The following is a 27,643-nucleotide window of genomic DNA, read 5'->3' as shown; positions in this document are numbered from 1 at the left end:
CACAAAATATCTTGGATAGGTGGACATTACAAGCTCCTACCATCTTATTCAACTTATTAACTATGTAACCCCAAACGGAGAGGGAATCTGCACCTTGACCCCATCTCCAGCCCTTCCTTGATTCTTTTACAAATAAATCCAAGCTTGGTTAGATGCATAATTTATTAGGTACAATAAATAAATGAGCATTTCCACATGTATTTAATAAATATACTTGCTGCCTTATTAACAATTTATTCCTTTGCTGAAAAGTGATGCTAATATACAGCACATTTGACCGTATGTTACAACTACGTGACATCTGTAACTAGAAAAATACCATAAATTATATTTGCTTAAGAATTCTTTAGTTGCCCCGGATACTGGAAGAGACTTTGGAAACACTTTCCTCTTTATTATGTTTCAGTCCAAGAAAGCTGCAGATCTTCATCAGCATGAGGTCTACAATTTCCTCCTCTTCGGAAGCCTAGAAAAAAATCAAAGAATGCCGTTAACCGTTACTCATAAACAAAATACATTGTGAAAAGCATCCAGGAGATAGGTTTGTATAATATGGTTTTATAAGTTGAACAATTATTTAGGTGAATACAAAATCAATAATAAAAGCAGTAATATAATAAAAATAATAATAAACAGCATCCAGAATATATTATGATATAATAATATAATAGTGTATGGGTTCATGAAAAAGAGTTATGGATTCTACTGGTCGCTGGTGATGTAGAATCCATACACACAGATTTTGGGGCATCTTAAATGTTAAGGTCCCAGAAATAAGGAGATCTATACAGATCTGTGTTAAATATCTCACATATTAAGCCCCCAACCATTCCAAATTCTAGACGCCATAGCTACTTTGCTTCTGGGATGTGTCCAGCCTTGGACAAGTGTTCTTAGCCCTTCCCCTCATACTAGAGTATTAAGGTTATTTATTGTGGTTGAGTATTGCAGTACTCAAAGGATGGAGAAGGAGAGCAGGGGAACCCGTGAATCTCCCTTTACACCCAATTTTAAATGTGTGATGTTGGCTCTGTTCCAACCATATGCTCCTCATGTGGTGTAATGAGTTATGGAGCCTGTTTTGGTACCTGGTGATACTTTTGTTCTTGACTAAATGCAACCAGAATAACCGAAATGAAGAGATTCAGTACGACGAACGTCATGAAGATGATGCATGATCCAACTAGGAAGGAGCCCAAAACAGGATTGTAATCCAGAACCTAAGAAAAGAACAAACAAAAGATGGCACATTACTGGTAATAAAAATCATTCACAAAAGAGCTGCATCTTTGTCTTATAAACATCTGTTTGGCTAGGCTAAAACTCAAAAGAAACCCCTAATGCTGGAAATTGGAGGGATTAGTAAATGCCCCATTTATCTAGCGTTTGTCAATTTCCTCAAGATGTCCCATAACTATGTAGTTATGTTCTTTAAATGTCTTTTGAGGTTTTCTGGGTTGGTAAGCTTCAGTGGGAGCTCTACTGGAGCTTACCAACCGAGAAAACCTCAAAGGACATTTAAAGAACATTACTACATAGTTAATTGCTGAGTTTAACTTATTAATAAGTTAGATCTGGCTTGCATGTAACCAAGGCATCAACATTCCCGCAATATTCTGCCCCTCCGTGTACGGCATCCAACTTTGGAAGAAAGTACCTCTTCATAGTTGAAGATCCCCAGCTGTAGGCTGACCATGGTCGTTGCTGAGTCAAAAAGAGTTTTGTAGGAATGAAGCTTCCATCCAAATATCAAGTTACACTACAATTAGAAGGGACATACAGTCACCCCGGAGCAGGGTCAAGGTCATAGGACATGAGGACATTAAGGAATATTAATACAACTATCGAACGCTCACACATCAATAAGAAGGTTGGTTCATAATGGTTTTATAATATAAAAGCAATACTTTAAATTAATATCATTTTAAATGCATACTGTCCCACTAAAAAACCTAATGCATCTCATGTCATTCAAAGCAATTAGCGAGAGAGGGAAGAGAAAAGACATTGGGGCAACTCACCGCAATGGAGTAGGCAAGAAACATGATGATGATGACAGTGATGAATCCAGAAATGTCCCCCCAAGCTCTGCGCAACGTCGCTGTGATCATGTTCAGCTTAGGATTCAATCTTAGCAGGTACCACAACTTAACGGTTGATAAAAGTACCAAAAAGGCAATCAGATAGCCCAGAGCTGCGTCCGCCATTGCAGTTTCATTAAAACTTACAAACCTTCAGAAAACAAAAGAATGAGAATATATATATATATATATATATATATATATATACAGCATAGATATATATATATATATATATACAGCATAGATATATATATATATATATATATAGTTACAAAACGGCTATTTTCTAAAACAACATTCTTCATACAGGCTGGGCCCTTACAAATGATCTGCTTTGTGAAATGAAAACTTGAAGAACATGTTTTTAAGTTTTGGAACTTAGATCACATTTTTCATCTCTTCATATATATTATATTGGATGGCCGTTTTGAAGAGTGTAACACTGGGAAATGTTACAGGATTTAAAGTAACAGTCACTCTCGAGCCGATACAATATTGTTATTCTCTTTGTAGTTGAACACAGTGTTGCATCTTCCTACATGAAACGGGTGATCACATTGCCATTATGCAATATTACCCGATGAGTGTAAAAAGTTAACATGAATCATTTTTATTTCAGGGCTGCGTATTGTTCCAGGAGGTAGTAGGTGTTTTGGGATGGCCGTGTTGTTTATGAACTTTGTATCTCACCCTGTAATGATGGAACTGTTACCTAAACTTGGTTTTAAGTGGTGCCTTTCAACCTTTAAGGGACCAGAAGCCTTCAAAGACACTCAAAGTGTTAAAAATTATTATTGTTTATATCTGTGTCATGTCCCAAGTTTCACAGACACGTGAAATTACATGTATGTTAATTACTCATGTTTGTGCTCCTGGTAATAGGTGATGTCTCTTGAGCCGAGGATTGTCCTTTTCACGAAGATTGAGAAGGCACTCCAGCTCATGATGATTATTGCCAATTCCAGCAAGTTCCATTTGCTCTGGAAGTAACCCCATTTCAGCATCTTCATGAGTTTCCCCTGTATACGGATCAAACAGATCAATAATTACACTATAGTATCAAAATAACAAACGGTGTTCCGATTATTACTCTAAGAATCATCTACGATGAAGCCTTTTCCAAAGCGTGCTCAGGGATAATTCTGTGCTTTTAAGAGCACAGGTGGACCTTTCAGAATCGAGGAGCAAGCAATGGGAAAAGGCACTAAGATGGCCAACGTAGGACTTATGAATCCTGCCAGCAGGAAATCCTCATAAAGGCTCTCATCTTACCTGTACAACCATATAGTAAATAACAAACAGAAAGTAAATGACTTCTGCGGCGACAACAAAAATATGCAACCCGTCGGTGAAAGGATAAAGACGGATGCTCTGGAGATCAGGGTAAGTGAAGAAGGCCCCTGTAAAGTAAGACGGAGATAAGACACACAGAAAATTATAGGACTTGTACATGTAACCATTAGCTATTCCAAGCGTGTTTTTAATTAGAACAGATATCAGTCAATGTATTCTTACCTAGTGCATTGGTTTCAAATACCAGCTTCACTATACAAAACAGATTCACATTGGCATTATAGATTGTGAATTCTACAAACACGGCTCTGGTGTACGTGTCCAGCCATACATTGTTGAAGAGATTCTGCAGAACACTGAAAAGCAAGGGTTACATGGTTACAATGGTTAATCTAGTGCTAGACACTTAAACCATTCCAAAAAGAATGAAATTCAATGTAGCTGTGGGAAAAACTCAAAGGTGAGTGTTATGATTGTTGCTGGAGGCCTCTTGGATGTTTTAGAGGATAATACCTGGATGCAGTATTCCGATCGCTACCCAAATGTGCAACATAGCCGCCTCCTCTGTATGTCGCCAGCTTTCCCCAGGTTGGATGACCCCTAAGTTTGGACTGGTTCTGATAGTTCCACGCTGAGCTTGCGTCCGTTATGTTTGCGAAGGCAGAGACATTCCACCGCTCCTCATAGTTGCCCATATCTTCTGCATCTAGGGAGTATGGGCTCCGACAGCTTTCTATTGTACCCTGCAGTACATGGGCTATGGGGCAGGAATCTCGCCTCACCCTGACCTGACGCAGTCTTGCACTGCCAACCAGCTTGGAGTTACCATCTGTTACAAAGCCTACATCAAAACAGAAAGAAAAACACCCATACATGAAGCAGAATTGTAGAAAACGATTTCTCTCCGTCTCATTCAGTTGTTCCTGAAATGGGTAACGCAGAAGAACCTGACTTCTTGTAGAACCGAACAATGGAAAGATTGGGGCATATTTTATGGAGATCTGTCTTACCTGGGTAGCTTCCAAACAACTTGTTGATTAAAGTTGTGTTCGCCCACGTAAAGAAACTTTGGTAGCTGCAAACATCGTCAAGCCCGCTGGTAAAGCTGCTCTCAATGTGCTTATTGAGGTAGTAAGAATTTGGGTCTCTCTGCCCATAAGCAACTAACAGCAGCATCCATAGGAACCCAAGATAGGCTGCGAAACAAATCATAAGACATATTTTTATTGCATGTACCATTCAGAGATCCATAACAGCCCATTCCAATGTAATATTTGTGCCCAGGACCTACATAGATCTAAGCCAGTTCATATACCTTCTTCAACTTGGTTTATTAAACATTTTCTAAAACCTACACATACTCTGTTTATACCTAAAAGTGATTTTATATAATATATATATATTCACTTGTTCTCCCATTCTATAGTTGATGATAAATTACCAAGTATTTCACGAATTAATGCAAACACTTTTTGTTCCTTGATATAATTGATCTTCATCCTGGATACGTCAGTAGGAGGTGGAGGCTGATAGACGTCACTGTCTCTTCGAGACTCAAGGAAGGGGCCGAGATCACCTGAGAGAAATGAGACAAAAGACTTATAGGATCCCAATCTCTGTAACACCACATTATCTATTCAGGGCTTTGAGGGCCATTAATGTCTAATTAAAGGGTGGATGTTTGGTGGCCAATAATGTCCTTAAGATCTGTAAGGTTTAGTATGGCTCCAATTCTGTTTTAGACCTTTGGCATACGGATACATAGAGAAGCTGTGCGTTGAACTTTTGGTCTTCGCAGATGAGTGATACGGTATACAGCTGTATTCTTGCAAATATTTAACATTATATATAGCAAGACATTTTTTTTTTTTGTCACCGCACAACCTTTGACCCTACTGTAAATTTTGTGGTTGTGTATAATGGTCCTCTGTTAAAAATATCTATAAAAGCTGGGGTTTAGTTCTCTCTAGTAAACAGTTTGTTATTATGGACATTTTTACAAGATGGTTTTCCAAAGTAAAGAGTAACAAGTTTTCCCCATCCTCAACAATGCTAAAATTGCTGGGTCTTCAATGATTTATTAGATATCCTTATTGTGAACTACACAATGAGGGTTATGCATGAAGAAGAAACCTGATGTAAAGTGGGACAAGAAGCACAAACATTCATTTAATTGCTATGATGACTGCACCACTTTTACTACTTAGACTCTAAATCGCTCTTTATATATAATTCCCATTTAGTTAGATATCAAGTAGACAATCTGAAGATGACAGGATTGGTCTGTTAGACATATCTGGTATAACATTACAAAAATCATGCAGTATTTATAGTTGCTATATTTATATAATTATATTAATATTTGTATTAGTTTTTTTTTTCCAATCTTCAGAAACATGCTTTCCATTCCTGCACGGGAAAATATATTACAGCAAAAGTTAGAAATCAATTATCTCTTTAAAATATAGAAATATAATGTTTCAGAGCAGATAAGGACTGCATGTGGTCAACATGAGGTCATTTGAAAGGGGAAACCATTGGTTTTTAGAGGACTCCACGCTTACAAGTTGTAAAGTTCTGATAATGTATTGGCCAGGTTGATTGACAACATGTCAGATAGAATGCACCCAACGATGTTTGGAAAGTATCTATTATTCGGTAAGGGGTTTGACTGAGGAAAAACACATCTTGCAGGTTTGATCAGAATTGATGTAGAATGCAGATACCTGGCGCAGACAGATCTCCGTTGAGCGTGGTCTCTTCTTCATCCTCAGGTTCTACTTTCCTTAGAACAAGAGCAAAAAATGCTGCAAACCCCAGCACCTAAAAAAAATCAACGCAGGTAAAAGGTAAGGTGATTATATACTTGTAGTTCTTCAATTATTTTTAGTTTTCAGGTGTCATAAAGACAATAGATACTCATTGAACTGAAATTGAACTTATGGGACATTTTAGGCTTCACCACATCTTGTTTATACAACAGTACTATCTAAGGGTGGGAGCCACCCATAGAATATTTTAGTTAGGTGGTATTAGTCTAATTTACAGCTAGCAAAAATGATGGTCACTTTTGAACACAGTTACCTTTAAAGGCTGAGTAATGAAGAGACTCTCAAAGAACGAGATTGCCATTGAGATCAGCCACTTAATGGAACTCTCCTTTCCGTAGTGCAATCCGTATAACATGGTGAAGAACCCAGATACACCACTGGTGGAGATCACCAGAAACCAGCCGATGAAGACAAACCACCAGGGAAGCCCTTTGGATGTGTTCTTCTTCCCGTCTTCAGAGAGACTACCCATGGATGAACATCTACAAGACACAGAGATATTTTATTAGTCCTTGTGAGTTTACCAGTTACCACAGTTTAGTTTTGTTATGTTAGTCAGAATTATGTGTATACTAATATTAAAATATTGTAGCTCCTGTATTGGGAGCTTCAAGAATTCTTGAAGATGCATAGTCTTTATTTCATCTGTCATGACTTGTTTTCATTTAGACCCTTTTTTTTGGTCACTCGATATGCATAGTATGGAAATAACTCATGGTATCTCACACTTCACTGGCAGAGGAGGAAGAAAAGAGGCGATGCTCCAGGATCCCTTTCACGTGTTGCACTTGGTTAACAGCCTGCCTGTAACTTTGAGGGTTTGGGAACTGATGAGGTCCCAAGAAATTGAGCTTCTTCTCCACATGCTGGATCTGTTGGTACAGAAAACGGTTCTGATCACGAGGAACCTTATCTGGGGTTGGACTCCTGGTTTCATCTGAAAGAGATAGAGAATGCTTAATAAAGCAAATCGAAATAACTAAATATTATTGTTTATATGCTAAGCCTCCCCAGTTCACTTAAAATGTGTTAAATCAAAAATGTAAATAAAATAAAAAAGTAGGTCAACAATCTACCCTGGAGGTTCATTGAGCCCAGGCTGAGTATAAGAGAACGCTCTCTCTTCTTGCTGTCTTCATAAAAGCCTTGCTGGTTCTGCATGACAATAATGTCCTCTACCAATGTTAAGAGTTTGTTTATGTCATTGGACTTTCCCAAATCCACATGAGATGAGGCAGTCTTCTGCGATTTATAAAGGAAATTGGCAATTCTCCGGATATCCTACGCATAATAAAATGGATGCATTAAAGTTTGTTGTAGCCACACGAGGTTGATTATAATGCAAAAATATTGTATTTAGTACAGGTCAACAATCAACAAATAGAGAAAAAAAGGACGTTATGTGGCACCAGTTCATTCAAAGGTCTTGTATGATTTAAAAAGTGGTTTTATCACCATAGCAACTGATTAAATGTTTCTGCTTACTCAATCATTCCATTGGTTGCTATTGTGAAAACATTTTTTTTAACTTTGCACCAGAATGCTTTTTAATGCATTACCCCAATGCTTATATGAGTGAGCTACCAATTCATTGACCTTGTTAGCATCATAAAAAAATTGCAACACAGTGAATTTCAATTCTCTTGCTTCATGGCGGCCGACTCACAAAACATTATTTTTCTCATACGTAAGAATTGTTTTGTGAAACAAAACCAAATATACCGTATGTTCATTGAAAGATTTGCTCGTTGAACTTGCTAGCATCCATCCAATTATTCTCATACCTTCATTATGGACTCTGTTGTAAGAGAGAACATTGAAATATCTGGTGAAGACTTGCTAGCGGCTGTTGGCAAAGATTCTCTGTCTTTCTTCTCTGTAGAATCCTTGGTTTTCCTTGGTCGAACATTTCTGAAGATCTGAACAATCAGCAGATTGATGGGGAACATAAGGAGGGAGCTTTCAAATCCAATCATCACCTCTTGCCAAGTGAACTCTATCTTGCCTGGAGAAAAGATGCATTGTCTGTTATGCATGTGTAAAGGTTTGTTGGCCATGCCAAGGGCTGGGCAGGAGGTGCTTGGTTTAGTGAACTTGTAAATGAAAACTACAACAAAAGGCACGGACAAAACATCAAACAATAATATTATATTATTTTTTATGGCAGGACCAAACTCTGAACATTAGTGTTCTCCTGCAAACAACATAATTACAAGCTACACGAAAATTTTTTTACCTAAGTCCATCTTCTGCTCGGCTGGGTCAGTTGGCACCCCCCAGAACATTATACTGGTCAGCATGGTACAAAGAAGAAGTGAGAAGCAGCATGACACCCGTTGTACTCTGGTGAAAGGGCTTCTGGGAGATCGGCTAAACACCGAGTACCAGATGTGTCCATCCCGGAATCCTTTGGAAGTCTTCATAAAAAACAAATTGCTAGAAAAAAAGAAAGATAAGACTGTTTGGAAAACATGCAGTTGGGATAATACCATGTCTAGATTACCCAGTAAAACATCACAAGTATTGGTTCCATCAAAATACAACAAAAACCCTAAAAACCCATAGCAGTGTTATCAATCGTGGGCCATCTTCAGAATTTCTTAGCTTCCACAAGGGCATAGCATTACCTGAATTGTTTCATGTCTTCTTCTGTGGCAACACTGAACACTTTATCCAGCACACAGTCTCCAACATCAATGGACAGCCATGAGCTGCAGAGGAAATACCATTTCTTGTCTAGCTCCAAGTCATGAACCAGCACTCTGTTGACATACCTGTAAGAAACAGATATCAGGAATGAGAGCAAGAATGGGAAAGGATGCCACTTATTGTTCAAAATAAATTAATATATAATAAATCAGCCCAACAGATTGACACTGGAGAGTGTTTTGTACCCTTTTACAGGGTTTTACTTGCAGAAGGCAATATACATATACAGTAGATATGTGAACATACTCCGAATTCCACAATTATCCCACATTTATTGTATCCAAAACTTTAGTTTTATATTTTAGAGCAAGAGTATATCTGCATTCTTCATGAGTTGGGATTCGACAACACGGCCTTCTAAAGGAACATTGAGCCACCTTCCTTCAAACCCATATTCTCTGTTGTCTGCTTTCTTACCATGACGGCTTGCTTCCAGAGTTGTTGTGCCAAAGCCTGATGCTCACTATGTCTCCAAGCGGCAAAATCGTTGTGATCAAGAAAACATCAGCCCCACCACGTTCAAACGCAGGTCCATCTGGGTCACAAAGATGGTGAGGCTCACTCTGCCCTTCAGAGCCATAGAGGGTGATAGTCACCTGCAAGTAGGGAACTCCATTAGGAGTGAGGTAATGTGGCACCTAACATTGATACATCCTATCAGCTTTGTCTCTAAAGGCATTATCTTTACTCAGTATAAAATATACACAACCTATTGGTGGTCATTTACATGGCCACAGGCCTCATCTGGTGGGTGCACATGTGCAGCCTGTGATAGAATAATTGTATTCCACATACTCATGCAACAAGACTGTCCGACCTGATGGCCGCACTAAGCTAAATGTGCTAAACAAAGCCCCCCAAAATAGATGCTTGTAATGAGGTGGGCATGTGAGAAGGTGATGCATGCACCTTGACTGGCTTTTACTTTGCATTATCATGGTCCATCTTGACTAACCAGTCTATTGTAAGGCAAGAATCCCACCACTTATTCCAGAACTACCCCTCTCCCTCAAGTGTGTTGGAACTGAATTCACATAGCTTTTACTGTCAATAACCATTAAGCAGTCGGGGCTTATTTATTAGGTTACAACTGGTCACACAGTCACATCTGTGGACCCTCTCGTTGTGTACTTTGGAAGTGGTTGCGGCTCCTCTGCGATGACCGGTAAAAACGGTGACGAGGTAACGGTACTGTGCAAATGGGTCGTTATCTTCCAGTGCAATGACCTTCACCTGAATGAAAGGTAAACATGACTTAGTCTGCATGTGTCAGCTCACAGATGAGCTATTAACTATTGTACACGGCAGTAAAGGTAAATTTGTGGCCTCACTGGCCACTACCTTTTATTTTGGTTACTGATCCAAAGAACCATGTATGCTGGCGAGTTATTTAAACTGTTTTGATTTGTACAAATGTAGTAGTGCACTCATTGATCACTTTACTCACCTTAGCGCAATCCTGGATATCTTTCCTCCTGGCCCAAATCATCACCAACACGTAAAGCACAGCGATACATCCGACCGTGGTCACCACTACAGGATTATCCACAAAGGTAGCAAAAAGCTCAACTGTTCTACTAACATCAACAGCGTTGGGCATCACTATGAAAGAGCTTCCAAAGAAGGTGAGGTGGCTACAGAGACACTGCGTGCTTTTAGGGCTGGTTTTGGGGCCCACCTGAAATATATAAATATTAAATATTTAGAAGGAATTCCAGGATTTGACTTTGTATTTTAGTACAAAGGTTTTTTGTTTTTAGTTGTAACCTCCCCAGCATTTAATCATGTTCCTAATGAAGGGCTTGTGATGCCCATGTTCCCCAGTCCCGGTTTCGTGGTGGGGTTGTTTGCTGTTGCTGCTAAACTCTATAGCACTGAAAGAGTTTAAGCGGTGATATAATCTGGTTGGCTGAAGCTGTTTTACTACTGGTGTTGGGTTCTATGTCACAGTGAAGAGGACCAGTCCCCAGACAAACTATGTCTTTGTTCTGAGCCCTATTTCAAATCACCCAGTTCTCGCAACTTATTCTCAAGCACAGGGACCACTTTGCCTACCAGCAGTCAGCCGCCTATGTGGTGGGGCAGGCCTGCAAACAGAAATCTGCAGACCTGATGAAGACATGTCCTTTCTGCCCAGACTTTTATGAAGCCAATAATAAGAATAATAAGAAGTTAATTTGTACAATAAACATCAGCAGTATGCACCTTATGGATACAGACACTTACCTTGCATCCTGTGGTATTCCATTCCCCATTAGTTTCATCCCAGAACACACACTGGGTAGTAAAGGAGGTAATAGATATGGTTATGTTGCTTTTCCTAGAAGCGTCGTCTTCCAGGTCAGCTCCAACCATCAGGTAATATGTTCCTTCACTTAAAAATAACTCCTCCGGGTTTATAACCCACGAATAAATATTATCTGGAACAGGATAACCTTGTTACTGTCAATACTAGGCAACATAGTCCAGTCTAAGCAAATGGTCTCCCTGTGTGCCACTGATCAATGGGTCAGTTATAAGGGAAATATCTGATCTTCCCAACTAGTGCAGCCTCCATACTGTATAACATCATAGCAGTGAGGATGATGTTACCAGGCATTTAATATAACCTAGGTAAAAAAATAAATAAACTGTGCACCAGAACATGTTCTTTGATAATTTCCTGATCATTCCTTGGAAAAAGCACATGGAATATTACTGAAGGACTAAATGAGAAACGTATCATCACTTTGTTTCTGTTTATCTATTTTAAGATATAAAAAAGTCTTATAGGAACATTCAGTGTCTGTTTTACATATTACTGTTACTGCTTGGCACGATCCATTCAATCTCACCTCCAAAGTGTGTTCCAGTAGGCAGACGAGTAGTGATGTCATAGTTTGTGTCATTAGGATGATATTCATAACCCAAGTACAGAATCAGTGGTATTTCCTCACTGGGTTCGAGATGAATCACCAGAGGAACGCTGGCAGAAGTTACATTTATTAGGAGGGCTGTGAAGTTTCTCAAATTAATGATGCTTTTCTCTTCTTCATCCGGGGAAAACCTGGGTAATATTATCTGTGGCCAAAGTCAAACAAAACAGAGTTAGAGAGCCTGGCGGAGAATGCTGTGCCACCAAGCAAAACTTCAAAAACCCAGAATAATCTCAAAATATATATATATATATATATGGTAAATATTATCCCACATTCATGTTCTATACCTATTTCTAACGTCCATAGTAGTGCATGACAAAGTAAAATAAAGATGGAAAAACTTGGGTGGATTAATCAGCTTTATGCAATTTACAGGGTGGCATTAAGGATCATGAGTAGTGAACCTGGGACCCATTATACTCATAATAGGAATGGTTTCATTTAAACCAAAGACACTTCATTATTCCTTTGGTATGTCTTTAAAAATGCAACACACATGGCAGGATGGGTTCTCACGCTGCATACATTTGACATAATGACATTAAATAATCATATGATGCTCATATAGAAAACTAGAACCATATAATAAAATAGTGTCATGTGGGTAGAAACACTCCTCTATAATCTGGAAGAGATACAGGCAATACCCCGTCATCACATCAAGGTTCTTTGTTATGAATGTAAGTATCCTGGTGGGACCCATATGGTTGAACAACTGTCTAATTCCCACAACGTCTATTGAATATTAACAGCTGATATGGATCAGAAGAGTCAGTAGTTGAAGTAACAAAGTGATCAAGCCCATGGAATCTAAGATTTAAACTCATGCTTCAGCTCTGCTTTCATTTGGCATGTAGGCGAAAGTAGGAATCATTCACAGTCGTGTTTTCATTCTTCCTTTGGCGCCCACGGGCAACAAAAGCTAATGAAACAGAATTGCTCACCTCGATGTATTCTGTGAGGTCAATAACAGGTATGACAGATCCATTAGTGCTGGTAAGCCTTAATCCTCCTACAGACCCGCTGACGTCAAACGCGCAATCCGAGGAGAAAGGATTCACAGCGAAACTCACCATCTGTAACAGATAACTCAGCTCAGGATGAATCGCACACACAATACGATTCAGGGTAAGAAGACAAAAGCTCGCCCCAACCCACAGAAAGGGAATCAAATGAAAATGTGCCCTCAACTGGCTCTAGTAAGATTCACATAAAATGAATGCGCACCTTAAAGAACATTTAAGAAGCAAAGTGGGGCCAGAGCCCTAGGTGACTGCCTAGGGCATGGGGCCACGGGTGTGTGTATGTGGGGGTCCTGGTCACTAAGGCCTGATGGGGTTCAGCTGTCACCATTGGCGGGTTCAGAGGATGTCCAAAAAAACAACAGGCAGGAAGTGACTGGTTATGATGTCATTGCCTAGTGTTTGGCATCATTCTGCAGCCCACAATGTATAAGCAAAGGCTGTGGGGGGGGGCGCTTTTTGGGAGATCACACAATCTATAATTCCTCAGCTGCTATAGATACAAACCATTTCTACTAGCATACTATCTATATTTTCTCGTTTACTGCCCCTTAAAATTATAGCTCCCCTGCCAGTAATAGCCCATAACATAAAATCTAAATGTTATTTTTTTTAGGGATTAAAGTTTATTGCAAACTGCCACTAGATGGTGACAGATAATTATATATCCACAACGAAAGCCTTGGAGCTTTGGAAACCACAAAGCAATTACAGTTCTACTCCATTCTACTCCATTCATTTCTTACGGGTCCCAAGGCAGACATATTTAAATAACAGGTTGGCTTTAATATTGCGCAGATACAGAACGTTTTGGAAAATGCACATTTTTGATGTTTTCCTTTGAGTGTGTGCATGCATTGGGATAAAATGTGACGTTTTAGTCACTGTCACACCGTATGGACACTCTATAAATGCCTTATACAGCTTCTACTGCTAAACTATCATGTATTAAGAATCAGTATATGAGTATAATTGAGATAGCCTTTGTTCTGCTAACCTGTACATCTCCCTTTGGGCTTATGGTATTCTAGTTTGGAACATTGGGTACACTCATGCACACTAATAGAAATAGCAAACATTTCAAATGCCTCCATGTCCACTTGCTCTGGTCTTCATATCACGGACATTCATTGAGTTCTGTCCCCAGGTGGATTGTTAGTAAGTACTAATTGTCTATGGGCATTATTAGCGATCACGGACTTACCCTCAGATCTATGGCATCGTCACTCTCTGTAGAAAGCGGCAGGGCAGACAGGGAGGGCAGGGTGAAGGCAGCTGTGTTGGAATCGGGGATATTCACAGAGGTCCTCTTCACTTGGTCAGTCTGTACCCTGTGAGATACGGCAGAATAACACCGCATTGTTAATACTCCGCTTACTTTCTCACACGATGGGGAAAGTGTGTTCTTAATAAAGGATGTGTAGTTCAGCCAGAATTTAATTAGCGTGATTCCTAATTATAGGACTACAGAGAGAACTCCTTAATTCGCTTAGTGGATGGGAAAGGCAGGTAACATTCATCTAGGGGTCAAGTCAAGCCAAGTGGCCCATTAATAAAGCAGTCTAGTTCTGGTAGATAATCCACTCACTGCAAACTATCCATCCATGTTCAATGCACTTTCCTAAAACCCATAAAGGGAACCAGAAAGGATCCGGTTCAGGGTATAAATTCTGCACTGACACAATAACGTATGCCTTTTAGATGTAACCTCAACTAAAATAATTGGGACCGCATCACTGGTTGGACCAGTAGGACCATCCGAGAAGAAGTCGAGTTCTGGTTTACACATCTACAGTACAAGACACTTGGGAAAACAATTTCACAAACTCCAACAATGGCTTCATAGTATAATTAGTAGGATTAATATAGACGAGTGCGCCTCTTTATGAAATTCCAACTAAAACTTTGTTTCGGCACAAAGGTGGGGACTGAAGTCACAGCTTCTGAGAACGCACCAGGCCGATGATATTAAAGTCTATTCCAACCAACCCATCATCCCACTCAGCGCTAACGATTATTGAAAGTAAGCAGGCTGTCTCTGTTGCGGATGTGATTACTGGCTGCACGCAGTAATCTGACATACTGAGTAATAGAAATGATCTCTTTGTACTAGAAAATGACTCACATCGTGTTGAGTAATGCTGATGATTCAGTGCCGTTTTACCCTTTCTGTGCAAGAATTGGTCTTCTCTGCCTTCTAAAGGAGTCCTTGAAATATATTTAATATACACGACTGATGTCTTGGGTGTTTGCTTACGTTAAGGCAACTGAACGACAAGGGGAGGCTAAACCCTTATGCTATGTGTTTTTTACTCCCTTGGCACTCGTCTTTTGAGTACCATTATTCATTTGTCATCTGGAGGCTACAGATTTTTGTAGACCTGTAACATTAAACTTGCTGTACGCAGGTCAATAGGTTACGACCACATTTGCTGATGGTGTACACTTAAAGACACCATTAATAATGCCAAAAATTACCCCACTGGTGTATTATTTGCGTTTGTGCATCACACCATATTTGAATGGGTTCATGGCCAAGATAGCTAGAATAACAAATCTCTCCATATAAAGCACAATTGAGACTGTGAACTCGATAGCCTATAACATTAAAAAAAATATCCCAACACTTTTTGTAGTCCCAAATATATTTCTATTCACCCTTTTCATTCTTAATACTGTAGCACTCTTAATTTGTCTCCTGTGCTTTTTTCTAGAGGAGTCTTGTTTTTGCACCCACCTGTTAATATACATGGTAGCCGACGGTGCCGCTAGGATCACTGGCTCATTATCTGGCAGTTTACCAATCAGTAGAGCACTCTGGAGATTATCCACCGTACTTAATAGATGGAGGGACAGGGAACTCTGCAGAAGGAATTGATTACATTGATTACATTGTTTATGATTACAATGAACCTGTTAAAGATAACTAAACTCGAAATCGCCGAGACCAGGGCATCATGTAACGCAGCAAACTTATCCGGTGCAGCGAAAGTTTGCATGGAGCTGGCCAGAGTCACTGGGGACCTGAAATACGGCTTCTCAAGAACATCGATCTGTTAGAGCCCAGGGACGAACCATATTGCACTTAAACGTTGCTGGAAGTACCGGTTCTTAATAGTATTTAGCTGCTAAACGATACCGGTAAGCGCTGTCAGAAATGTTTACGTACACATCAAATGACACTTATTCAAAAATACATGACTCCCTCTTAAACACAGACTTTCTTCCAGTGTATGCAGACATGTAGTACACAGCGTTACCTGCATGCTGCCGGTGCCAAGGGCGAGACTGCTTCCATTACTGACCGTAGCCTCTAACACATTGCTCACGGCATTAAACAGATAGCCAGCTGCCTCTGCCCTTGTCTGGTCTGATTCACCTCTAATGGTAAGTAAAGACCCACTGACATCTTCCAGAGCAGCGCTGGCTTCCACCTTGGGGAGTAAAAAACATATAATGCATGGTTATAACACCAGGGGGTGCATATATCACATGTGATAATACAGACAGAAGGACTTGCAGAATCTGATTAAGTAATGCAGTGTTGAATATGTTGAATGGTCTATTTTTGTCATAGGAGCTGCCAAATGTTCAGTTGTGGACTTGAAGGTGCAAGGGGCTATGCTTTATATATATGGGGTCATCAAAGATCTCGTTTCCGCATCCCACTCACTGTTAATCTGCCAACGATTTTAGCCATGGCAGCTGGGGCTCTTCTGAAATACTTATGGCCTTCCCTGCTTCCCAATGAAACTGATGCCAAAATCCCACAAAATCCTTTCTCTTTATTGATGCTGCTGAATAATCCATTCCTCTTTATAATTCCTGTTTTTATTTTAAGAAGACGTCCACAATTTATTTTGGCATTTTTAGTTTGGCCGCACTCTCGTGGTTTCTTTAAGGTTATCGCTGATAAACAAGGAACGCAGTCTGACCTCTGCTTGGTATTGCAGCAATGCTTACATATGTATGTATAGTATGTGACAGCTGTGCATTATTTATGGCATTTGTAGGAAGCATTTAAGAAATTGCCATTTTTAAACTCATTTTATTGAGTAAACTGACACCCCTACGGTGCACCCCTTCGGTCTGGCAGATAAGATCGTTCTAGCCTTTCCAGCAGAATGCTTCACTAATGGCATGGACATCACAGCCAGGAAAGGATTCATCCTGGTAAAAGAAAGCGATACGACTATCTGTTTATCAAGACCGATGAACATGAAGAGAGTGGCTGGGGCCAAGATCAGGTCTGGACTGACCATCGGGCCGTACTCACTCCATATGCTGCTCCAGTGCCCATACCGCTGCATCAGTATAAATACGTAGCAAGCCTGGCCAAGTCACCTTGGTAAGTGGTATAATTTGGAAGCAGCATAGTTGCAAACATCAGGAAAATCAAAGCAACAACAGAAATGAAAAGTCAAATTTAAGATCGTGTCAATCAATGTGTTGCCAACGATCATCTTGAATTAAATGGGACTCGCTATAATTCTGTTCTCGTTAGAATCGGAAGTGCAATCCTTTTTGAAAAACACTTGAGGAGTCCATCAGCTTCGTGAGATGAGATATGCAGCGGCATATGCCATGTAACTCAAGTGATTATTATGTGGACGCGTCTCACCTGCGCTGAGGTGGAGAGCTCTTGGCTCCTCCACGTAAGGTCTTTCAGCACCTCTGAGATCTCAAGAGCAGTCTGCATGGATGTGACATTTACATCAGAAAGAGCTGTTAGCATCACTTCTCGTAACTGTTGAGGGAAGAATGACACAGGGAATGAGAATAAGCAATGAAAGCCATCCCCGACAATAACAGGGGAAACCCTTCTAATACTAGATGCTCCAATGACATAACACTACTTTTTTCTAATACATATTATTTCCTTAAAGGAAAACTCTTCATTTCTATGGCAACAAGGTGTGAATGCCTGCTTTTGTGTCACATGGCAATTCTCCGAAAAATATGAATGACGCCGAACCTTTTTTAAACACTCTAGTACCTAAAGGCAGTATTGGGCAGGTGAAAAATGCATTACCTTTACTTTTCAAGAACATATATTGTTATAACTTGAATACTAGCAATGTTAGAGCTTATTATAATTTGGAGCTGTTGGAGCATGTAAAGGGTCAAAGGGTACGAGTCAAACCTCTTTTCTGTTTTCTTTTTGCCAGGAAAGATTCTGTTTGTTTCCTGGAAAATCCTGATTCAGTACAGAAGTTACTGACTTGTACAGCCGGATCAGCGAGGAACCTCCGTTTTCCCCTTTCAAAATGTTATTAGTCTTCGCGGACACAAAAGATGTCAGGATTTGGTTATCTAGATCTGTCTCATCATATTTGATCTGGAAAAGAGCATAAAAAAACAACGAGAGGTTACAATGTCTTGGTTTACAACAATCAGCCAAAATAATTATGGGGAAGAGGTTATAAATACTAGGAGATGATGGATAAAATCAGAAGAGGTCATCAGGACCAATATCTAGCATGGACATCCTACCAAAGGGCCAATATGTGACGAAGGGCTTGATGAAGGGGACGTGGAAATGCTTACCTTAGCTTTGATTGTTGTGTTGACGGAACGTCCAAAGTTATTACTGACGGTTACCGTAACATTTAGAATAAAGTCACTTTTTTCCTCACCCAGTGGCAGATAAACTGATGGGAATTCTGGGCCGGGGCCACAATACAGCAATGATTCTAGAGCAAACAAAAATAACCCATAAGTGTTCATGACTGTTAATAACCTTCCACTGCTCTTCAACAAAACAAATGCCACTGACACTATTTTAGATGAACCACAAAATAATGGGAGATTGTTTGGAAAACAGTTGTAGTTTAAGATAACTTTTATCTATAATCCAAATAAAGTCATGATACATCAAAACAGCTTTTAGAATCACTCCAAGTTCCAAATGATTAACTGTGGTTTGGCTCACAGAAATAACTTCTGCAAGCTCACTTTCCCAGGAGCTGGTGAGTAATGTATTCTGTATGCAAGTACTTGAGCACTGCTTCAAAGCTGTTTGATAACACGGTTATTACAATGAAGTGATACGTACTTGGCTTTGGGTAAATGCAGTAGGTGAGAGAGATGCGTTTATCATTAGTACATGAATCTGTAAAAGAACATGGAGAACGGCAGGAGATCTGGAAGCTGGTCAGCACGGACCCCTCGTCAGGCTGTATGGAGCATCTTGGGATCTCTGGTGGGGGCACTGCGCTGACGACCAAGGTGTCTTCTCCATACTCATGGGAGTTCATGGCTGAAACAGTTCACAAAAAATGGTCATTCTGTGCATTAAAACACCACTGGATGTATGGCCAAGATTGAATCAACTGGGTCTACAACAATTTAAAAAGACCATTGTAAGCAAATAAAAAGACAAATCACAATAATTGTGATTTATGACATTGTGACATTTATGACATTTATGAAATTGTGATTTACGGAAAGCGGCATGCTGGCCTAGCCCCCCTTGGACTTGCCACCTTAGGGCTAGTCGTTAAGAACACATCACTGTTTAAATTTGGTGGAAGCTGCTGCTAAATGGCGGTCTGGAGAAAATAAAGCAGCGAGATTTGTGCCTCTTCTCCGGCTCACATAGTTGGTTCAGTTCCCGGTCATTGTCCCGGCAAATTACATTTAGCCGGCATCTCTTATATCACACAGGATTAGAGTGCTGTGTAAGGGAGGCACCTGTGATGAATTCTGCAGAGCTTTGCTTACAATTGGAATGGAACTTCCCTTGGGTCCACTGTTCAATTTTTATATTTTTCAGCATATATATACTATATACTATATAAGGTTTAAATACTTACCCGTCAGCTTTATTCTGAAGGCCACTTCTGATTTCTGGTCTTTCAGAAAGGTGCTGTTGAGTACAAGAATTGAAGTGCTACTTTGTAGCAACAACCAAGTGTTCTGCCTGAAGTCACGCAAGTGGCAGGCCCCCGGCAGCAGGACACTCTACGAAAAATACAAAAAACGGGATTCACGAACATGATTCCGTTAAAAAATATACATTGTAAGCAAGTAATGCTTCTTAAATTCCCACTTGCACTTTTTTGTGCCCATTAGGTAAAGATGCTGTTGTGCCGTTTATCCAGTCCCCATGTGTTGTAAAAATTTAAATACGGTGTATATTTTGGTTATGTCGCTTCCGTTTTAGGAATCTCACCTTCGCAGGGAAGCTGGTATCAAGGTACCAGCTGTACGAGACCCCTTTGCAGTTGTCACACGCAGCATTGAACACCATATCCTCATTGTCATTCATTTCCTCGCAGTTTGTTTTACAGCTGAAACAGCGATATTAGCGTTTAATTTTTAATTAAGGAAATCTGGACATTTCCTAGGCAAAAAATGGACCGCATTATTATGTATGCAGAAGGCGTCAGGATATTTTTTTTCATGACTTGTAGGTATTCTACAGGCTTCAGGAACACTTTATGCCAACTTATACTTCAGGAGGTATAATAAAGCTAGTAATTAGCTGGAAAAAAATATATATATAAGTATTTAATGTCTTTTATCATAATCACTCTAAAGTAATGCTTGTGTAGTTAAGCAAACCTGATTTTAGGTTGAAGTTGACGTTTAGCTGTCAGGTAGAAGCACTGCTCGTCCCGAATCGTGTCTTCGTCACTGAGTTCCACGCGTGCTCGGATAGTAAAAGCAGAATTGGGTGGAGGCAGACAGTTGGTGGGAATTAGGAGATTATCGGAGTTGGTTGGTATGATATTCTTCTCTACGCATTCAAACCAACCAGGCCAGCATGTTCCTGAGCACAGAAAGCAAACATATCATGTACTGTCCACAGTGGCTTAAATACTAGGACTTTATTTACATTAAAACCCTGTGATTTTTTACTCCCACGTCTGAAAAGTGAAAATTTCCAGAAGTGGCCACTAATCCATCAGCTCGGTATGGGTTTACTCCTACTAGCTGATACTGTAAATTGCCAAGCTGGTGGTTTGTATAAGATATATCATGATTTTATTGTGTTAGTATCTAAACCTTTTTTTTTTGCAACAACAAACTTGTCACTATCAATGCATACATGGGACATCCCTCTACATCATTATTCTTACTACTAGGCATTGTTATATGATGTCAGATACTGGCTCTCCACTTTTCATGGAAGATGAAGGGAACAATGCCAACTTGGCGCAGTCTTCCATAGCGTTAATGGGCTGGCTCAGGTGATGTCCCTTCGACCAGCCACCTTAGGCTAGTCTGCCTAGGCTAAAATCCATCACTGTTTTTATCTGGATGAAGCTGGTGGTCTAGAGAAAGGAAAGCAGCGATAGTTGGTTTCTCTTCTCCTGCTCACTATTATGGTTCAGTGACTGAAGGCTCCATGCGATGACAGGGAGAATATACCAATGTACCAAAGCTATACACATTTATAGTGAAAAGGCTTGTGTTTCCACATGAAATGACACCTACCACATGTCCAGGTGATATTATGGCTTGTACTGTCTGACCAGCGCAGGGTAACATTGGAAAAAGGATTCACGTGTCTGCTGGGCTCAATCTGTATCATCTGCTTCCCGTTCACAGAATTCTAAGGAAATGAGATCACTGAAACGCCAGCTTGTCCCTTAAACTGAGCCTTCTTACAAACCTTAACCATTGTATTTTGATCGTTTAATAAATGATGATAAAACACTGTTATAAGGCCTTATGGCTTGTTATGGACAAGGTCACTAGCTGGCACCTATTTTTAAATGTATTGATATCTTTGCCAGTATATTTTCACTGGATATTTTCTTTGATTAATCATCAAAAGTATAGTAGCTCCTTGTAGTAAGTGAGACTTAATGTACTAAAACCCCCAAGCATCTCCTCTTTGGCTAAAAACTACAAGTAACAAGACAAAGAGACTGGGGACCATTTTCCATCGTGACCATCTCATACACCTTGACTATGGTACTCACCCTGTGTTTTTCAGACTGTGGTCCAAGTTTATCCTGCTCTACTGCAAAAGAACAGAAAACTGTCAGGAAAGAACCTTATCGTGGCCGACGAACAGTTGCTACTGATCAAAAAAATAACTAATTGCACTCATATAGTTTATTCAGACTACTGCATGTAGCCAAGTGTTGTTCCTCTAGAGAAGACATGGATGGCCGCATCGTCTCAGTTAAAAGCAAATGGTTAAGGTAACCATAAGATCTCTCATCAATGAGACCAATAGCTTGAAATAAATCTGTGTTATATATATGTTACTTGATAATCTTCAAATGTTTACCTTTATGTTGAGTGGAGCTGTTTACTATGGTAATGTTCCCAACGTCCAGGCTCATGTTAGACAAAGCGTTTCCTGCTGCTATGACTATCAAAAAGGTCCCTAATAACAACAGAAAAGCACCAAGTATAGTAAGTGAACAGAAAGAAAACACTTTATAATATTGATATTATCTTATCCTGCATCTTCTCAGAGTTTTACTCTATAATTTTCCATCACGTCTCTAAGTTATACCTCATCAAGAGTGTTCATCAGGGATAATTATGGTCTTAGGAATAAACACGTCCTTTAACAACTCTCTCTGAATGTAACAATAGGAAAGTATCAAAGAAGTATTTCTGATGTCAATTACAAATGAAATATTTCTTGGGCAACTGAAACAAAACCATAAGTATGGGCAATCTAAGATATTATCAAACATACAGTAGATTTAGAGTACAACTAACCTTCCGATTGAACGGGAATGTTGTACATGGTTGGCAAACCCAATGGACTTTCTCTTGTGTGACTGAAGGTTTTATTAGAACCTTGGAATTCAATTGTCAATGTAACCGGTGCACCTCGAGTAACTGAGACGTTTATTGGGAGTTCTTTTCCAGCTTCCAACGTGGTGTCGGATATCTGAGCCTGTAATCCAGACACGGGCTCAATAAGATGGACAGTGATAGCGTTGCTGAGTTTAGCTTTTGTTTTGATGTTGGACTCCATGATGTGTAGCCGGTGAACTCCAGGGCCTATCAAGGTTTGGGTAGCTGTGTCCACTGTCAGGTTGTGAGAGGTATGCTCGGCACTTCCTCTGAAGTTTATCAAAGTCATATTGCCTGCTACTAAAGAATAGTTGGTGTGGTTGCCTACAGTTAAAAATATATATATATATTTAAAGGTTTGGTTCATTAAAGTAACTCTTAAACAATCAGATAGAATTCCCCAGGATCCATTTTTCTACAGTCTGTAGGTACTCACATCTCTTTCCCACTCAGCTACCAGGTTTTGGTAAGGGTGGGAAGGGTTCTCTACTTCATGCTAGAACATTTACTGTACCAGACACCACACAGTGGAAGAAAATCCTATGGCTTGGGTAGGGTAATGAAAAGGGTTTCTTGAAATTGGAGACTGGGCAGATAACGGGTAAAAAGTTAAAGGCAACAGGACATCTCAGCACAAATAAATTAAATCTCCCATCCCACTGTGGTGAAGGATGAATGTATCGCCCGTAGTGTAGCCCCCACATGATACATTTTCCCCTTAACCCACTTTACAAATGGTTGGGGATGGTTACGGGTGATCACAACCTGAACCCATCTTGAGCATGCAGGCTGAACACAGGGGGTTTGTCATATAATGTTGACATATCTAACGTGTCTATACAGAACTAGAGGAGGGGGTGAACACAAACGAACGCAATACATTCTCAGAAATGGTTTCTTACCCACAGGTATATGTGACGTTTTATTCTCACCTGTATTCAGTTCCACCTGTATCCACAGGGTCTCTCCATATATCGACCTACAGATGTCCGTTGTATCGTATTTGCTGTAACAGCCAGTAATATTTAGATTATAGCCGCTTTCCTCTACCAGTATGGTCTTCTGAGCAGTCACGTGCCATTCACTGGTTGAACATTCAACAAACACCGCAAATTCTCCAGGCGCTGAGAAACTGTGAGTTAGGCTGCTGGATATGCTGTAAAAAGAGTCAGCGGACATGTGGTATTAAGGAGTTTTAGTCATATTACAAGAAGTAAATTCTACTACATTGCTCCAGGGTCATGCAAACTTTGGCTTGGCAGATGTTGCTTGATTACAACTCTGAATACCCTCAGCCAGCTTATGACTTGGTGTGGTATTCCAACAACAGCTAGAACTCTACTTCTTTTGTGCTCTCCAATGCTGAACCAAGTGTGAAGGTGCAAAGCTATAACATATTACTATAATCTTCTTCTTCTTATTATTATTATTAATAATATTATTATTATTATACAGTAGGTTCTGTCATTCACTGTAACTTTTACCCTGGTTTGTTACTTACTTGTCAGGCTGATAAGGATCAATAGCATAGCCATCTCCCATGCTTATAATACAGGAAAGGTTCCCGGTATAGGGTTCTAGAAGCCATTTCAAAGTCATCGTTATGTTTTCAGATACCAGACAGGTGTCTACCACATCAAGCTGCAACCCTGGACACCAGACAAGATACAAGCCACTAAGTAATACTGCTTTTAAAGGGAAACTTCAGCTCAATGTCTCTTGGAATTTATTAGGTATATCTGTAATAGTTTTTATGTAAAGTTTAAACTCTGCTGCAAAATCTAGAAGGAATGGGGGCTCTCAAGATTCATTCATAGGGGAACAATATATATATATGTATATATATATATATATATATATACACATAGTTATTACTGAAGAGTATAGTGCGTGTAGAGGGTGCGTTTCATTTTTCGATGATACACATTTTCTCAGTATTCCATAATCACCCTCAAACATGATAGAAAATAAGCAATACGATATGAGGAAGATGCACATTATAATTTTATTCCGCCTGTGTTTTCACAGAAAGGCTGATGTAGCATTTATAATAGGTGATGCAAGAGAAAAACACACAATTACATTGATGATGATGAATCTACGCATGTTGTGTGGTTGAGTAGGAACTCACCTACCTTCCATACAGCTGTAGTTAATAGACAGGTAACTACCAAATTTCAGACAGGTTTCTCCAAATACTGTGGAGTCTGTGGCAACTTGACAAGCTTGCAGTCCATGACACTGACCTTTAGGATATAAAGGATGGTATAATTACTGGTGTCCACCACACAGAGGAGAACATCTTCATGTTAAGTGCTGTACATTGGGACTGTTGTAAATATCACTGCCTCTGGACAACTAGCTGGTTGCTAAATCATCAGACTGGCTTTAGTTACATTTGGTCTTTCTATGTAGCTTTCAGCTTACAAAAACACTTGTGATGCAGATCTAGAAGACCACACTGACCTTCTCTGTGATACTAGGAGGACCAACAACATCAAGTTCTCAGGATCCCATTCATAATATTGTAAAATCAAAGGGCCAGTTTTAGAAACACCTGGGCTTATGAGTATTTTGGTTTCCCCATAATAAGATATTTAGCAAGGATCAAACTGGAATATCGACACTAAACAGGATGATCTAGATATTATTTGGAAACTATAGCAGTAAGGACAGGTAAAAGGTTGAGGATGAGAAAACCTTGTGTATCACTAAAGATATATTTTTATCAATGTTAACCTTACACCCACGCTCTCACACACTTACACATACATGCTTACACATACATGCCCGTACATACCTTCCTGAAGACAGGAGATCATTTATAGAAAAACCTAGCACGTTAAAGCAAGGGTCAGACCGTAGAAGCTTAAGTATTACCTGCCACTTCTTCTCTAATGTTGGTCCATCTACAACCACTTGTGGTTTCTCTGGGAGACTCCTGGGTACAGAAGAACGGACTCTTACGGCCATAGAAGCTGTCACCAATCTGGACCACTTCCCCTGATCCACACTGCACCGTGGCATTATTATTATCACATGCTATGGTGTGTCCAGATTCTAAAGAGAAGATAAAAGTAGTATTCATTGTAGAGAATCCGATGAAAGATGCAGGTAGGGCTCTCATAGAGTATAAACAAAAGGTGGCATACCAAATTCACAGATGAAGAAGAATTCCTGGCTGCAGTTGACAGTCGCCCCCCAGCGGTAATCATAATCTTTCATTAAATAGCCACACTTGCCATGATCAGCAACGGAATCATTAGTACGCCAATAACTGTAATTTACATTGGATGTATCCAACCAGATCATGGGTGCTGTGAAAGAAAAATGCATTTTTTACATCTAAGAATAAAATACTAATTTAACACAATCTGCTATTTTACTAGACACATGACAATGTTCAAATGTCCCCTGTTTTGTACATCATTCCATCTCTCCCTCGTTGTCCTTCTGAACCCCCTAACCTTAATTTTTTTTGTGATAAAAATAAAGTTATACCCTAAGTGAGAAAAATGACTTTTTACAACAAAATATTTACCTTCATGCGAGTTGTTAGTAAGTTGCAAGTTGCGAACAAGACCGATCCACCAATCTGTATCATCTGACAAGTGTCTCTCCAAGAAATCCTGGGTCTCTTGCTGATTAATAAAAACCAGGTGCCCCCCTCCTCTCTCACACCACGTCTGGGCGCTGTGGAAGGTGCGCTCAAGTCTGACAAACTCATAACATGAATGGTCGAAAGAAACCTGGTACTTTGAACAAGATGTGGAGTCTCCATAAAGGATGGAAGCCACACAGCACAGAGCAATAGCCAGGAGCCGCATCCTAACAGCGGACCCCTACAGTACCATCTGCAGGATGCTCTTCTCAGATGATACCTGTGGACCAGTGGTCCTTAACTCTCTGTACCATTTGTCTCATTGCAGAAGTGACGCTTCACTGGACCATTGTCTTTTTTTAAAGAGGCTATTAGGAAGACAAAAGTGGACAATACCTCACTGGATAAAAATTATGAGACAGTAGCAAAACAGCTTGAAACAATCGTAAAGCTTTCCTTTACATAATCATTGTTCTGGGCTGAGAAGATAAGGGTGCAGGTCTTCTTCACCTACAGGTGGTAGATGAAGATAAAGCTAATTACTCTCATTCCTTGCCCACTGCCTTTAATTAATTCACAGTGCTGATGGCTGAATAGCTCTTTTTAGTATACAGATCATAAGTTAGATAAACAAAAACAATGTGAATAGTATACAACCCAATGGTATTTAACCCGGTCTTTGTTTTTTTACTGCAGGGTTTATAGTATTATTATTGAGATTTCTACATCCCAGTTCAAACTTCTACATCCCAGTTCAATTCTTGTAAATTATACTCACCTAGCAAATCATATTAAAAATCATTATATATTCAGTCAAATCATTCAGTTATTTCCAAAGTCAGCTCTTAGGTATATATATATATATCTTGTGATTACTGTCAAGAATGATTACATGTCACCCTGGTTAGTTTTTTTTTTCTTGGTGTTGCAGAATGCCTCGACCGGCTGAGCAGCAGGGCGCCGGGATATCGTCTTTTAATATGGCAATTTTTTTTTGGTGTTGCTGAATGCCTCGATATCAAGGCATTGCAGCAACACCGGCTGAGCAAATATCATTTGATCACTTTCTAAGCTCCTTTATCCCCATGACATGCCAGACACATCAATTGTCCTAAAGGGGATTTTTTCATGACATGCCAGGAACATCAGTTGTTGTTAAGGAGATGTTCTTTTGTGATGTGTTGTCAGTTGTCAACTTACATACTCACTGGCACACATTTTTACACACGCTCTCACATTTGTAAATACGTATACACTCCCACTTTCCGATATGCACACACATACTAACACACCCTTACACCCCATGCTCATACCCACATACAAATCCATGCTCACACACATCCATGCTCACACAAACACAGGTAACTGTACTTATTTATTGATACTCTTATCTATATATAATGAGCCAGACATTGAC

The 27,643-nt window shown here is 39.8% G+C and overlaps 1 protein-coding gene across 1 annotated transcript; it reads right to left on the bottom strand.

Moving 5' to 3' along the window:
- Nucleotides 1-346: 346 nt before the first annotated feature.
- Nucleotides 347-26,452, bottom strand: LOC149299098 (polycystin-1-like protein 2). The gene is given in 43 exon segments (XM_089486586.1): nt 347-466; nt 1,089-1,220; nt 1,658-1,759; nt 2,022-2,232; nt 2,940-3,100; nt 3,354-3,481; nt 3,597-3,730; nt 3,888-4,215; nt 4,385-4,570; nt 4,816-4,950; nt 6,101-6,197; nt 6,459-6,687; nt 6,932-7,142; nt 7,282-7,486; nt 7,990-8,210; nt 8,442-8,641; nt 8,833-8,979; nt 9,332-9,510; nt 10,046-10,147; nt 10,362-10,592; nt 11,141-11,384; nt 11,772-11,974; nt 12,777-12,908; nt 14,059-14,185; nt 15,592-15,716; nt 16,115-16,288; nt 17,476-17,601; nt 17,998-18,192; nt 18,402-18,547; nt 18,910-19,113; nt 19,670-19,817; nt 20,029-20,146; nt 20,421-20,628; nt 21,297-21,414; nt 21,788-21,828; nt 22,102-22,200; nt 22,545-22,949; nt 23,558-23,772; nt 24,127-24,274; nt 24,761-24,871; nt 25,506-25,685; nt 25,778-25,942; nt 26,167-26,452. Coding segments are annotated over 43 exon segments (7,377 nt in total).
- Nucleotides 26,453-27,643: the final 1,191 nt, after the last annotated feature.

This window comes from Sceloporus occidentalis, unplaced genomic scaffold (genome assembly GCF_023333645.1).
Source record: "Sceloporus occidentalis isolate IW3139 unplaced genomic scaffold, rSceOcc1.0.p SCAF_29, whole genome shotgun sequence".
Taxonomy (NCBI): domain Eukaryota; kingdom Metazoa; phylum Chordata; class Lepidosauria; order Squamata; family Phrynosomatidae; genus Sceloporus; species Sceloporus occidentalis.
Note: the sequence above shows the minus strand (reverse complement) of the source record. Positions and strands in the feature narration are given on the sequence as shown.